Source organism: Plecotus auritus (assembly GCF_963455305.1).
Source record: "Plecotus auritus genome assembly, chromosome: 7".
Taxonomy (NCBI): Eukaryota; Metazoa; Chordata; class Mammalia; order Chiroptera; family Vespertilionidae; genus Plecotus; species Plecotus auritus.
In genome coordinates this window covers 36477183-36492148 of record NC_137774.1, presented here as the reverse complement: position 1 = coordinate 36492148, position 14966 = coordinate 36477183, and the positions used below count along the sequence as shown (strand labels likewise).

At 41.4% G+C, this 14966-nt stretch overlaps 1 protein-coding gene across 2 annotated transcripts in view; it reads left to right on the top strand.

Moving 5' to 3' along the window:
- CRK (CRK proto-oncogene, adaptor protein) overlaps positions 1 to 14966 on the top strand; it is a 27211-nt gene extending 12245 nt beyond the window's left edge. The window contains exons 2-3 of one of the 2 annotated variants that reach the window (XM_080680659.1): positions 1638 to 2003; positions 14735 to 14966. In XM_080680659.1, coding sequence (XP_080536785.1) covers positions 1638 to 2003; positions 14735 to 14742 — 374 coding nt within the window. In that variant the 3' untranslated portion in view covers positions 14743 to 14966. Of the gene's footprint in view, positions 1 to 1637; positions 2174 to 14734 lie in introns of both variants that reach the window. The other variant, XM_080680658.1, reaches the window with a different exon arrangement.

The window sequence follows — 14966 nt, the reverse complement described above, 5'->3', positions numbered from 1 at the left end:
ACACACAAAACTGTTTCTTATTTGAACTGATATATGTTTATTTATTCTTCAATTCTAGAACTTGATAGAGAGGGAATACATTCTGAAGTAGGCCCTGTGTCTAAGGCCACACACACCTTTGCATATTGCAAATTTTAAGCATTTCTAATATGTCCTTTGTCTTGGATCCTCAGTGTGTCATCAGAGGTTGAGGATTTTAACATCTCTTTATCTCCCTCCCCCCTCCAAGCATCCTTGTTTACCTTTTTTATGACCTGTTTCTTCCAAGGGAACAATCCAGTTTCCATGTTATATTTAAGCAAAGGCCCCTTAGGTATTGATTTTTAGGCAGTTTCTTAGTTTTTGTTTAGACTCCTTTTTTTTTTTTTGCCAAATAAAGCTTTTTTTTGGCTATCATAAATGACATTGATATCAGCAATCAGTTTCTTAAAAAAATTGATTTTAGAGAGGAAAGAAGAGAGAGAGAAATAATGGTTCATTGTTCCACCCATCCATGCATTCATTGGTTGATTTTTTAAAAGGGATTTTTATTTATTCATTTGTTTACTTTCATTAATCCTCACCTGAGGATATTTTTTTCCATTGATTTTTAGAGAGAGTGGAAGGGAGGGGGAGAAACAGGAAGAAACATCCAAGTGAGAAACACATCGATTGGTTGCCTCCCTCACATGTCCCGACCAAGGCCTCAGATCAAGCCTGCAACCAAGGTACGTGCCCTTGACTTGAATGGAACCCAGGACCCTTCAGTCCGAGGGCCTATGCTCTGTCCACTGAGCCAAAGTGGCTAGGGCTCATTGGTTGATTCTTCTCTGTTGTCCTGACCTGGAATCAGTTCTGCAGACAACACTAACCAACTGACTTACCCGGACATCTCAGCAATCAGTCTTTTTTTCTTTTAAAAAAATATAATTGATTTTTTTTTTACTGAGAGGAAGGGAGAGGGAGAGAGAGACATCAATCAGCTGCCTCCTGCACACCTCCTACTGGGGATGTGCCCGCAACCAAGGTACATGCCCTTGACCGGAATCAAACCTGGGATCCTTGAGTCTGCAGGCCGAAGCTCTATCCGCTGAGCCAATGAGCCAAACCTGTTAGGGCAGCAATCAATCTTAAAACTGTTTCTCTTTCAAATTGTACATTTTAGATGTGAAGAGAACAAATGTATGAGTTTAGTGTAGATAAATACCAAGTTCTCCCCACCTCTTCCTAGAATAGCTGCTGGGACCTATGAGAAAGGAGAGCTTGCTACATTCCCTGAGGTTGAAGAAAATATTGCAACAAAACCTTGAACATTGTGCTATTGTGTAAATGGGATAATAACATTATGGGAGAATGAACAATAGGTCTCCATGTTGCTGTCTTTGATCCAGTATGAGAGCCTGTCCTGAGAGGCTTGGTCTACCATGATCTGTTCCTTCTCTGCTGCAGGTGGTGGTGGGAATCTTTTTTCCCAGGGAATGTTTCAGCTACAAAATATGATTTGTTTGCTATGAAGAGAAGGGGTTATTTTTTAGACAGTATTTATTTTTCTTTCTAATAAAATATTGACTAAATGTGTGTGGGAAATATTTAAAATCTGTGTTTTTATCACCAGTGTAATACATCTTTAAATAATACCCTGCTCTATTTTTTTCCAGGGGTGAGTCCCTCCAGGCTCCGAATAGGAGATCAAGAGTTTGATTCATTGCCTGCTTTACTGGAATTCTACAAAATACACTATTTGGACACTACAACGTTGATAGAACCAGTTTCCAGATCCAGGCAGGGTAGTGGAGTGAATCTCAGGCAGGAGGAGACAGAGTATGTGCGAGCCCTCTTTGACTTTAATGGGAATGATGAAGAAGATCTTCCCTTTAAGAAAGGAGACATCCTGAAAATCCGGGATAAGCCTGAAGAGCAGTGGTGGAATGCAGAGGACATGGAAGGCAAGAGGGGGATGATTCCAGTCCCTTACGTGGAGAAGTATAGACCTGGCCCCGCCTCAGTATCGGCTATGATTGGAGGTAACCAGGAGGGTTCCCACCCACAGCCACTGGGTGGGCCGGAGCCTGGGCCCTATGCCCAACCCAGCGTCAACACTCCGCTCCCTAACCTCCAGAATGGGCCCATTTATGCCAGGGTAATCCAGAAGCGAGTCCCTAATGCCTACGACAAGACAGCCTTGGCTTTGGAGGTACATAATGTGCAAAATATAGAAAGAAGAGATCTGCTATAGGATCTCCCTTTTAGACCTCTTAGAGCTTTGTAGGAATGCTGAATACAAGCTCCAGCATTGTGATGTTGTAGATGTTGAACCATTAAGTACTGATTTGGGCATTTAATTGGGTTTTCTCTTTTTTTATAGAAAACCTATTTTGGAATGAATAAGCTTAAAACTGTATAACTGAATGTTCTGATTGGTCTACTAAACATACTTTGGTCAATAACACCACCTGAATTCACAGGAATTAACCTAAAATATTATTTCTCATCTATATTCTAACCTGTTCCTTCCTTTCTTTTTATCGTCTGAAATAAGGTGGGCTTACAAAGATTTGAGTAATAATAAGTGGTTCCTGTCAGCACTTACATGGAATTTTTCCACAGAAACTTCATGTTTTTACTTTTGGGGCATGGGGATTCTTACTGTTGATTGATTGTGTTCAAGTAATAATTCAGGAGGAAAAGTAAAGTGTAGTACAGATGTGAAGAGATATACTCAAATATTAATTCCAAGGAGCAGCAGGTTTACTTGGTCTTTGTTGTATAATGCATTTTGCAGGCAAAAAGCTAGTTCCTCTTGAGGAATAAATTACCTTTTACTGATAAATAGTTATCCTTGGTAGCCCCTCTTCTCTGGCCAACCATTGTGTTTATTCCTCTCTTTAGCATTCACAGCTTTGTCTCTTTCCTCCCTCCCTTTCCCTTTCTCCCTACCTCCCCCTTTACATCTCCCCCTTTCTGAGTTATGCAGAGCTAGTGGTTCAGTATAAAAGCTTGTACAGGAGTGGCATGCTATCCCATCTTTCAGAGCCTCCTGATATTATAACTTGAGTATAAGGAAGTAGCTTTCATAAGCACAGGCTGTAGTTATAAGCACATATTAGCTGAGAAGGAGCAAACGTGTATTCTTATAAACTGACATCTTCTCTAAATTTTGTTTTCTTTGGTCATGTTCATACACTAAAGAGTAAGAGCTGCCCTGTGTCTAAATGGGGGAGTGTTAACCCACAGAATAAGCCAGAATTTATTTGTACTAGTCTCTGATATTACTGGATTTGAAATTTTTCTTTTACATTTTGGATAGTGTATCTTGAGTCTTACAGGTTTGACTGGAAAATGTGTGTTTTTGAAGTGTGTATTCTTTGAGATCATGTTATGACTTAAAAGTATTGTGTCCCTGCTTTGAAGAAAAATGAAATATGTTGTCTAGGCCACACCACTTTTTCCCACTTAGAGTTCGGAGAATGAAGAAAACAAGTTTCTAGCCTCATGTTTTTATTTCAATTCAGATGATCATCCAACATGGTGCTGTGCACATGACAGGTGTGGCTCTTTTTAAAAAAATATATTTTTAATGATTTCAGAGAGGAAGGGAGATGGGGAGAGAAAGAGAGAAACATCAATGATGAGGGAGAATCATTGATCGACTGCCTCCTGCATACCCTCTACTGGGGATCCAGCCTGCAACCCTGGCATGTGCTCTGATGGGAATCAAGCCATGACCTCCTGGTTCATAGGTCAACACTCAACCACCGAGCCACACTGACTGGGCAACAGATGTGACACTTGACAGTCATTGTAGACTTTGTTAGCACTAGACTGGAGTGTGGGAATAGCACTCATGGGATAAGTCAGCTAACACCAGGAGAGAATATATATCACATTAATTTTCCTTCCATTTTCATGTTCTTTCTTCAAAAATATGTTTTTATTGATTTTTAGAGAGAGATGATGGGAGAGGAAGAGAGAAAAATTGATGTGAGAGAGAAACATTGATCAGCTGCCTTCCCTATGCAACCCAACCGGGGGCCAAACCCGCAACCTGGGCATGTGCTCTGACTGGGAATCGAACCACCTACCTTTTGGTGCATGGGACACTGGTGCCAGCCAGTGCTGCATTTGCTTTCTGAAACAGAATTGTTTTAATGATGCCTGCCTTGATTAGAGGCTTTAGTGCTCAAAAATGGTTGAGCTGCTTGCCCTGCTGTGAAACACAATCTAGTGAAATAGAGATTTAAGTAGAAAACTAGTTTATGATTTTAGTAAGTTTTCTTTTTTGATTGGATATTGGTTTTGAGCCACATATGTTGATTGCTAAAGATGGTCTTTTTTGAGTTAGAACAAATACCCCAAGTTACACCTTTAAAACAATTTATGTGATTAAAAACATGGTGTTAGTTTACCATCATAGAACTCAATAGTTGGAAAGGACCTTAGATATCCTGATGTTTAGATAGATTGAATGGATTGTTCAAATGATGTGGAAGTGGAGATATAATCAACCCTTGGTGCTTTTTCTACCATACCCAAATTCAGTCTGTGATTCTTTTTCTTTTTAATACATTATTTATTGATTTCAGGAGGAAGGGAGAAGGAGAGAGAGAAACATCAATGAGAGGGAATCACTGCCTCCTGCATGCCCCCAACTGGGGATTAAGCCTGCAACCTGGGCATGTGCCCTTGACGGGAATCGAACCCAGGACCCTTCAGTCCGCAGGCCAATGCTCTATCCTCTGAGCCAAACCAGTCAGGGCTAAAGTAACTTTTTATCTTCGTTATATATTAGGGACTCTCTAAGATTATTATATTTTTAATTCTCACCCAAGGATATTTTCCATTAATTTTTTTTTTTTTTTTTTTTTTTTTAATTTCAGAGAGGAAGGGAGAGGGAGAGAGAAACATCAGTGATGAGAGAGAATCATTGATTGGCTGCCTCCTGCACGCCCCCCACTGGGGGTTGAGCCCACAACCCGGGCATGTGCCCTCGACAGGAATCGAACCCGGGATCCCTCAGTCCCCAGGCGGACACTCTATCCACTGAGCCAAACCAGCCAGGGCTTTCCATTGATTTTTAGAGAGAGTAGGAGAGAGGGGGAAAGATAGAGAGAAATATTGATGTGAGAGAAACACATCGATTGGTTGCCTTCTATACCTGCCCGACCACGGCCCAGGCCAGGAAGGAGCCTGCAACCGAGGTACATGCCCCTGACTGGAATGCAATCAGGAACACTTCGGCGCACAGGCTGATGTTCTATCCACTGAGCCAAACCGGCTAGGACAGATTGATTTTTTTTTTAAGAAAGGGTTTTCTGTATTTTATTTTATTTTTAAATGCCAAAAATTAAAGACAAAGAATCTTTTTTTGTTGTTTTTGCTTTATTTTTTATTGTTTTTTAAAAATATATTTTATTGATTTTTTTACAGAAAGGAAGGGAGAGGGATAGAGAATTAGAAACATCGATGAGAGAGAAACATTGATCAGCTGCCTCCTGCACACCCCCTACTGGGGATGTGCACGCAACCAAGGTACATGCCCTTGACGGGAACCGAACCTGGGACCCTTCAGTCCACAGGGTGAAGCTCTATCCACTGAGCCAAACCGGTTAGGGCTGTTTTTTTTTAAATAATCTGTATTGTTCAGATTATTACAGTTGTTCCTCTTTTTGGCCCCATATCTCCCCTCCACCCAGTTCACACCCCCACCCTCTGCCCTTACCCCGCCACACACTGTCCTCATCCATAGGTGTATGATTTTTGTTCAGTCTCTTCCCCCACCCCCCACAGCCCTTTCCCCCTGAGAATTGTCAGTCCCCTCCCTTTCTATGCCCCTGATTCTATTTATATTCACCAGTTTATTCTGTTCATCAGATTTTTTATTCACTTGATTTTTAGGTTCACTTGTTGATAGATATGTATTTGTTGTTCATAATTTTTATCTTTACCTTTTTCTTTTTCTTCCTCTTCTTTTTTTTTTTTAAATATATATTTTATTGATTTTTACAGAGAGGAAAGGAGAGGGATAGAGAGTTAGAAACATCGATGAGAGAGGAACATCGATCAGCTGCCTCCTGCACACCCCTCACTGGGTATGTGCCCGCAACCAAGGTACATGCCCTTGATCGGAATCGAACCTAGGACCCTTCAGTCCGCAGGCCAACGCTCTATCCACTGAGCCAAACCGGTTAGGGCTTCTTTTTTTTTTTTTTTAATATATTTTATTGATTTTTTACAGAGAGGAAGGGAAAGGGATAGAGAGTTAGAAACATCGATCAGTTGCCTCCTGCACACCCCCCCACTTGGGATGTGCCCGCAACCAAGGTACATGCCCTTGACTGGAATCGAACCTGGGACCCTTCAGTCCGCAGGCCGACGCTCTATCCACTGAGCCAAACCAGTCAGGGCTCTTCCTCTTCTTTTTATTTTTTATTTTTATTTTAATAAATCTTTATTCAGATTATTACAATTGTTTCTCCTTTTTCCCCCCATAGCTCCCCTCCGCCCAGTTCCCACCCCACCTTCTGCCCTTACCTCCCCCCCACTGTCCTCATCCATAGGTGTATGATTTTTGTCCAGTCTCTTCATGAACCCCCCATACCCCTTTCCCCCTGAGAATTATCAGTCCACTCCCTTTCTATGCCCCTGATTCTATTATATTCACCAGATTATTCTGTTCCTCAGGTTTTTAATTCACTTGATTTTTAGGTTCACTTGTTGATAGATATGTATTTGTTGTTCATAATTTTTATCTTTACTTTTTTCTTCTTCCTCTTCTTTAAGAATACCTTTCAGCATTTCATATAATACTGGTTTGGCGGTGATGAACTCCTTTAGCTTTTTCTTATCTGTGAAGCTCTTTATCTGCCCTTCAATTCTGAATGATAGCTTTGCTGGGTAGAATAATCTTGGTTGTAGGTTCTTGCTATTCATCACTTTGAATATTTCTTGCCACTGCCTTCTGGCCTGCATAGTTTCTGTTGAGAAATCAGCTGACAATCGTATGGGTACTCCCTTGTAGCTAGCTAACTGTTTTTCTCGTGCTGCTTTTAATATTCTCTCTTTGTCTTTTGCTCTTGGCATTTTAATTATGATGTGTCTTGGTGTGGTCCTCTTTGGGTTCCTTTTGTTTGGGGTTCTCTGAGCTTCCTGGACTTGTAAGTCTATTTCTTTCACCAGGTGGGGGAAGTTTTCTGTCATTATTTCTTCAAATAGGTTTTCAGTATCTTGCTCTCTCTCTTCTTCTGGCACCCCAATAATTCAGATGTTGGTACGCTTGAAGTTGTCCCAGAGGCTCCTTACACTATCTTCATATTTTTGGATTCTTTTTTCTTTTTTCTTTTCCGGTTGGGTGATTTTTTCTTTTTTGTGTTTCAAATCTTTGACTTGATTCTTGTGATCCTCTAGTCTGCTGTTGGATCTCTGTATATTATTCTTTATTTCAGTCAGTGTATGCTTAATTTCTAATTGGTCCTTTTTCATATTATTCAGGGTCTCACTAAATTTATTGGCTTTTTCTAGAAAATTCTTGAAAAACCTTAAAACTGTGGTTTTGAACTCTATATCCAGTTGTTTGCTTTCCTCCATTTCTGTCATTTGTGACCTGTTTCTTTGTCTCCGCATTTTGGCTGCTTCCCTGAAGTTGATAGAGTGGCTTTGTATGCTAGGTGTCCTATAGGGCCCAGTGACTCAGCCTCCCCAGTTACCTGAGGTGGACACTCTTGGTGCACCCCTTTGTGGGCTGTGTGCACAGTCTTGTTGTAGTTAAGCCTTGATTGTTGTTGGTATCACTGGGAGGAATTGACCTCCAGGCCAATTGGCTGTGAGGATCAGTTGTGTCTACACTGCAAGAACTTCTGTGCTGGAGACTCCCTTATGGGATAAGACTTGCTTCAGTGGGGCTTTGGTGCTCACTGAGTCTTCCCCCTGAGTGTGTCCCTTATGGATCTGAGGAGTTGTAATCTGGATGGTCCCACTCTGACCCCTGGGTACACTGGCTCTTGGATCTCCAAGGAGGTGCTAATTTAGCCTCTGCCTGAGGCCACTCAGCAGGAGCTACGGAGAGATCTGCAGATTCCTTTACTTTGTTTGGGGTTTGGAGGTGCCCAGATGAGGCCCAGCTGTGAAGCAATGCAAGCTGCTGTGGGGCCTTGGGCCTTCTTTTGGATGTTCTAGGTCTCTCTGACCCAGCTGCAGTTTGTTAGGTAATTTTAGATTGCAAAGGACCAGGCCATTCATATGCAAAAGCCTCTGCACACAGCTTGGGTGGGGCAGGGTCTCAGGGAATTAACAGGGCAGAGCAAACAGCTATGGCTGATCCTCAGCCCTGCCTTAAGAGGCCCTCTTTGTCCTTGGTGATCGCTGCAAGCACCTCTGAGAGAAAGCCTCGAGTTCCATCCAATGCCAGACAGTCCAGTTTCTCCCCGTATGAGTCTGGGTCCCGAGTCTCGCCTGGAACTGGAGTTCAGAGCAGTCGGGAGCTTGTGTCTCCCTCCTGATGGAAAAAGACAACCGAGTCCTCAGTTGCCAGCCCTTTCTGCGCTTGCTCATGCCACCGTACCTCTGTAATTTACTTCCGCACCTTCTCTGAGTCTCAGTGTGCTTTTCTCTTTCCTTCAAGTTGTAGAATTTCCACTCAGCCAGCCTTCCTGTGGTTCTGGATGATGTCCGTTTTGTCTTTTAGTTGTAGTTTTGAAGTGGTTGTGTGAGGCAGCAATTTCAGGTGTTTACCTATGCTACCATCTTGGTTATTCCTCAGGTTTCTGTATTTTAAAACAGTAAATTAAAAAACAGTGCTGCAACTAACTGGTTTGGCTCAGTGGATAGAGCATTGGCCTGCAGACTCCAGGGTCCCAGGTTCGATTCCGGTCAAGGGCATGTACCTTGGTTGTGGGCCCATCCCCAGTGGGGGGTGTGCAAGAGGCAGCTGATTGATGTTTCTCTCTCATCGATGTTTCTCTCTCTCTCTCCCTCTCCCTTCCTCTCTTTTTAAAAAAAAAAAAATCAATATAAAACCACACAAAAAAAACAGTGCTGAAGAACCACCTGCCTTTGTCTTGCAGATGGATATTCCCTGCATGGTATATTTGCTGTGACCAGAGTCCCCCACTGGAATATAAATTATTAGATACTTCCTCTTTTCCACCCACCAGATTTCTCTAGTAGAGACGAAGAGTCTGGAAAGAAGAGGTTAATTCTAGTTAACCAAAGTATGGGTATTCCTCTGCATATTATAAATTTGTGAGTCAGTCAGGTACTTGTATCCTGGGGAATGTAACTGAATCAGACAGATTCTATCTTTTCCATCCAATTTATCCTGATTAAGACAGATTTTAAACAATGCAGATATGCTGCATGTTTTGAAGAAGAAATTCTGGAAATAACACCAGAGTTGTGTAGAGGCAGCTTTCATTTTTTTATCTTAGATTTGAGCTAAGATTTTGATCTTAGATTTTTGTTTCATGGCTTTTTGGAAGCTGGCGTAGTAACGAATCTTGTAAATTGCAGGTGCTAAAATTTACTTTATGCCTCTGTAGACTGTTCAAAACCATCACAATATCTTTAAATGTACTGATTATATAACTCCCATTCTCTGATTCAGCCTTGCATTTTGCCTTTGATAGATGATAACATTTCAGAGTAACCAAGGAGCTAGCTTCTCTGGTGTTCTTAGGCTTGGACTTAGTCTTTTTTTTTTTTTTCATTTTATTTTTATTTTTCGTTTTGGGCTTGTTCTTCAGGGCACAGATAGGGAAGTTGTAAAGTGCTTTGGGTCCCTGATAATATCTGACAGTGATTACTTGAACTCTACATTTCCCTGCATAGAACTCTGTGAAATGGAAAATAAGAGTGAAGACCCCAATTTCCCCTTTGTTAACAGAAAAAATGAGGTGGGAGTTACAAGAACATGAGTGGCATGTCCTTGCTGTATCTAGTTTGTCTTTTTCTGGCATTGTAAGTCTAAATTTCTGTATTGTTCATTAAGACAAGTGTCTACTGTCCCTCTTTCTTCTATCCTGTTTCAAAGAGGAAGAGAGAAACATCAATGATGAGAGAGAACCATTGATAGGCTGTCTCCTGCACACCCCCTTCTGGGGATCGAGCCTGCAACCCAGGCATGTGCCATTGACCAGAATTGAACCCAGAATCCTTCAGTCTGCAGGCTGACACTCTATCCACTTAGCCAAACCAGCTAGGTCTGTATCTTGGGATTGTAACATATCTGGGGCAAGTGTTCAGTTTTGCTTTCTTTGTCTTTGATATAGTATATCAAGCTTCAAACTCTTCTGCATCCCCCTCATCCTCTCTAGTCTGACCTTCGGGAATTTGGCTTTAGTAAATTGTTGCCTAACAGGAAGAGGAGCATGCATTCAGAAACATGTCATGTTTCTGACTTGAAGAACTGCTTTTAGTATAACAACATTTTCTGTTGTTTTTTTTCTTCCCAAATTATAAGAGAAAGTTTATTTAGAAAGTCACAGAGGTAGAAGTGAGTTGCAGAAAAAATGGGCTCAGGAAACAAGTTACAGAAGCCAAAAAAAGTTTAGCACCATTTTCTTAGACTGCTCTGTCCCCTCCTAGACTACGCCCACCTAATCCCCCTAGGGTGTCAATCACCCTTTCTTCCAAACTGTTGAAGCAGTAGGGCCTCATGTGGATAGTCATATTGCCTTTGGGGTTTATTGTTTTTGACTCCAGGAGTCCCCATATGCTTTGAATGTTTGAGGAGGAAGACCCCATATGGTACAAAGGGTTATTTAATTTTATTAAGGTCTTTCTCAAAGTATTTGTACTTCAAGGTCACAATGGATAGCTTAATTAGCTCAGTTGACTGCTTAAAACTTGAAACCAGCAGGTTTTGTTGCCTTACTTGTGAAGAAGCTGGTGTAGTTCTGTGGTACTGACAGCAAGGGACTGGGTTGGTCCACATTTCAACCTGCCTTTTACTTAGAGCTCTGGGGGATGTGATTTGAGATGGCACTTTGAATTTCTAAAAATAAAGACTGTATGCCTTGTTGGTGTGGCTCAGTGGTTGAGCATTAACCCAGAAACCAAGAGGTTACTGGTTCCATTCTGGTCAGGACACATGCCTGGGTTGCAGGCTCAATGCCTAGTGGGGGGTGTGCAGTAGGCAGCCTATCGATGTTTCTCTCTCATTGATGTTTTTATCTCTCTATCTTTCTCCCTTCCTCTCTCTAAAGATCAGTAAAAACATATTTTTAAAAAATCAAATACTGCTAATCTTGCTTATAAATAAATAAATACAGTATAACACAGAGAAGAGGGGTATTAAAGCCTAGATTTTGGTATCAAGTAGAATGGTGGGCTTAAGGATGTACTCTGAAGAACCATCTTCTACAAAACACCTAGAAAAGCTGAATTAAATATAATAGACATCCTTTTCTTGACACCTTTTTATTTAGATTTGAAATCATTTGGTAAAATGTACTAATCATAAGTATTCAGTTCACAGTTTACATGTATATGCACCTACTGATAATCACCTAGATGAAAGTATAAAACCTTTCCAGCACTCCAGAATGTTCCTTCATATCCCTTGTGTATGTTCCTTAATATCAATAAAATGATGGATTCAGATATGACACAAATTAGGGATATTAGCTGGCATGTCATCAAACTAAAAAGAAATTGGCCACATTGACTCCATATGGAAGGGAACCTAACATGAGTGGCCATTTAGATTTTTGACATGAGCGTACACATCGCCCCAAATATTTTTCTTTTTAAATATTTTTATTGATTTTTATAGAGCGAGGAAGGTAGAGGGAGAGAGAAAAACACAGATGTGAGAGAGAAACATAGGCTGCCTCCTGCATGCGCGCACGCGCGCACACACACACACACACACACGCGCGCGCGATCAACCAAAAAGCCAGATATGTGCTCTGACTGGAAATCGAACCAGCCGCCATTAGATGCACAGAACCACGCCCAACTAACTGAGCCACACCAGCCAGGGCTCAAATATTTTTCTTAAGTGGCGGACTTGTATTATTCTGGGTTCAGCTACAAAAATAGCACTTAGTATGACATGAGTGTTTTGACAGGTAATACAAATAAATATTTAAAATGGAGGAAAGAAGTGCTGCACATGATATAATTGACTTTAACGTAGCAAGGGGCTAGCAGCACGGGCATTAATTTTAGTAACGTGGTGTGTGTGTGTAAAGGGTGGGGAGTCAAGGGTCGCCGCTGACAGGTCAAGCACAAGGAAAATTCATTAAGGTATAGTCAAATGTTATGGAACTGATGCTGTGTGCCTAGCTTATTTTTCTTTTTTGTGTGTGCCTACCTTCTTGCAACACTGCAAGAGTTTTTAAAATAAGGTAACAAGTGAGATAAAGTCTGAGAATTAGAATTGGGGATAAAGGAAGAAATCTTTCAAACTAATTTTACTAGCAAGGAAATTATCCCTTGATGTCTGGCCTTCCTCTTCCCAAAAACTGTAAGAAAATCTTTACTTGTCACAGTTGGCCTGCTCAGATGTCAGGAATGTTGAATTGGAAGATTGCTGGGAATAAACGGAACCCTGGTGCTGGCAGCCTATAGGGATCAGATCTGCTTGCAAGGATGGGCATGCAGTATGTTCCCCTTCCTCCCCTTACACCATTTAGCCTTAATCTTTACAGTATTAGCAAACTGAGCTGCTGCTTTTTCTCACCTTTTTGTCTTATCCCAAATAGAGTCTTTAATATTCCTGGTTTCTTTTTACTTTTCCCGCAACAGCTTTAGGCCTCTGTGGTTTCAAGATAGTTCTTTAGGAAATTACAGACAGGCTTGTAGGGCAGCTGTTTCCTTTGTGAGTGAGATCAAGCTGGTTCTAGAGAAGGCCTGGACCTAGACCTGAGTTGGCTTTGCCAGTAGCTGGCCTACAGACATTCTTAGAGAACCCCTAGGGCCCTGGGAGCATAATTGGAAAGTTCCTGGTATGGTAAAAAGAGAATAAATTGGCTTTAGAGCCAGATACTTCTGGGCTTAGATCCCAGCCCTGCCACTGGCTGTATGACCTAAGGCAGCGGTCGCCAACCTTTCGGACCTCATGGACCACCAGTGGTCCGCGGACCACCGGTTGGTGACCTCTGACCTAAGGTGTATATCATGTAATTTTTCTAAATCTCAGTTTTTTTCACCTGTAATATGAAAACAGTTCCTGTCTTATAGGGTTATTACAATGATTAGAAAATAATTAATATAAAACACCCTCCACAATACTTTATGAACGTTAAATAAATAGTAGTTATTAACTTAGTAAAACCAAATGAACAGTTATACTTAGAAACCACTTGTATGGTCAGAACTCAGATATTGATAAAAGATAGTTATAAGCTCTCTCTCTTTTTTTAAAAAAATTGATTTTTAGAGAGAGAGAAACATCGATGTAAGAGTAGAATATCCATCAGTTGCCTCCTGCATACCCTGTACTGAGGATTGAGCCTGTAATCAGAATGTGCCCTCACTGGGAATCAAACCAGCAACCTTTTGATGCACAGAATGAAGGTCAGCCAACTGAGCCACACTGGCCAGGGCAAAAGATAGTTATAAGTTATTTAGTCCAGTGACATCTGGGGCCTTATCTCCAAATATTAAACAAAACGTTTATTATTTTGCCACGGGATGAATCTATTTGTCAGACTGACCTTGTGTTCTTTTTTTTTTTTTTTTTAAATATATTTTATTGATTTTTTACAGAGAGGAAGGGAGAGGTATAGAGTTAGAAACATTGATGAGAGAGTAACATCGATTAGCTGACTCCTGCACACCCCCCACTGGGGATGTGCCTGCAACCAAGGTACGTGCCCTTGACGGGAATCGAACCTGGGACCCTTCAGTCCGCAGGCCGACGCTCTATCCACTGAGCCAAACCGGCGAGGGCCCTTGTGTTCTTTTTTTTTTTTTTTTTACCTTGTCTTAGTTTCATAGCAGGATAGAGGTACTAGTATATCCTAGATTGTCAAAATTTTATATCTGATGTTGCAACAGAAAACTTTTTATAACAGAAACAAAAACAAGATGTCCTCTTATTAATGTTCCCTTATTAACGAACAGGTACCAAGTGGCATTGAGGAAGCAACAAAGTCTGTCAGTATATGGTGGGGTAAGGGTGAGGTTGGTGAAGAGGTAGGGACTTTGCAGGGAGCTGATGGAATTTGGAATATTGGCCGATATCTGCTCAAATGGGGAAAGCCTTGCCTTGATAGGAAAGTGGTGGGAACACTTCATTTTCTGGGACCAAGTGAAGTATGCTTCCTATGATTGCCCTCTGCTCTGTAAGTAGTAATAGGCCAGAATATGTGTATGAGAGTGGGTTGGGAGATTGTGCTGCTGCTATATACCGGGGTGGGAAGTTAGGGGAGGACATGGATTTCTTTTCCTAGGCCAGAACTTGTGGGGCAGGCTGGAAGCTAAAGATAGTGGGTACAAAGAAAAGGAATAGTAGGTCACTCTAGTTGGGCTTGCTCATCAGAAGACACTTGATATTTCCAAAAAGTATCGTTTTCTAGGATCCTTTCTATTCTGTATTCTGTGTGTCTTTCTGCACTGCTAACATCACTTCTTTCTGCCTGCATTAACCACAAGTAATCAGTCTGATGGCTGGGGCTTGGGAGGCAGCAAATAGCCATTTCTGTAATGTCAGCCCTAGAGCAATCGTGGGCAGGGTAGGCCTAATCAGAGATTAAGAGTTTCAGCTTTCATTCATAACTGGAAATAAATTGCTCTCCTTATTCTCCTCTTGCAGGTCGGTGAGCTGGTAAAGGTTACGAAGATTAATGTCAGTGGTCAGTGGGAAGGGGAGTGTAATGGCAAACGAGGTCACTTCCCATTCACACATGTTCGTCTGCTGGATCAACAGAATCCTGATGAGGACTTCAGCTGAGTATAGCTCAACAGTTTTGCTGACAGATGGGAACAATCCTTTTTTATTTTTTTCCTTTTCAGTTGCCATCTATACATTTTTTTTTTTTTTTTTT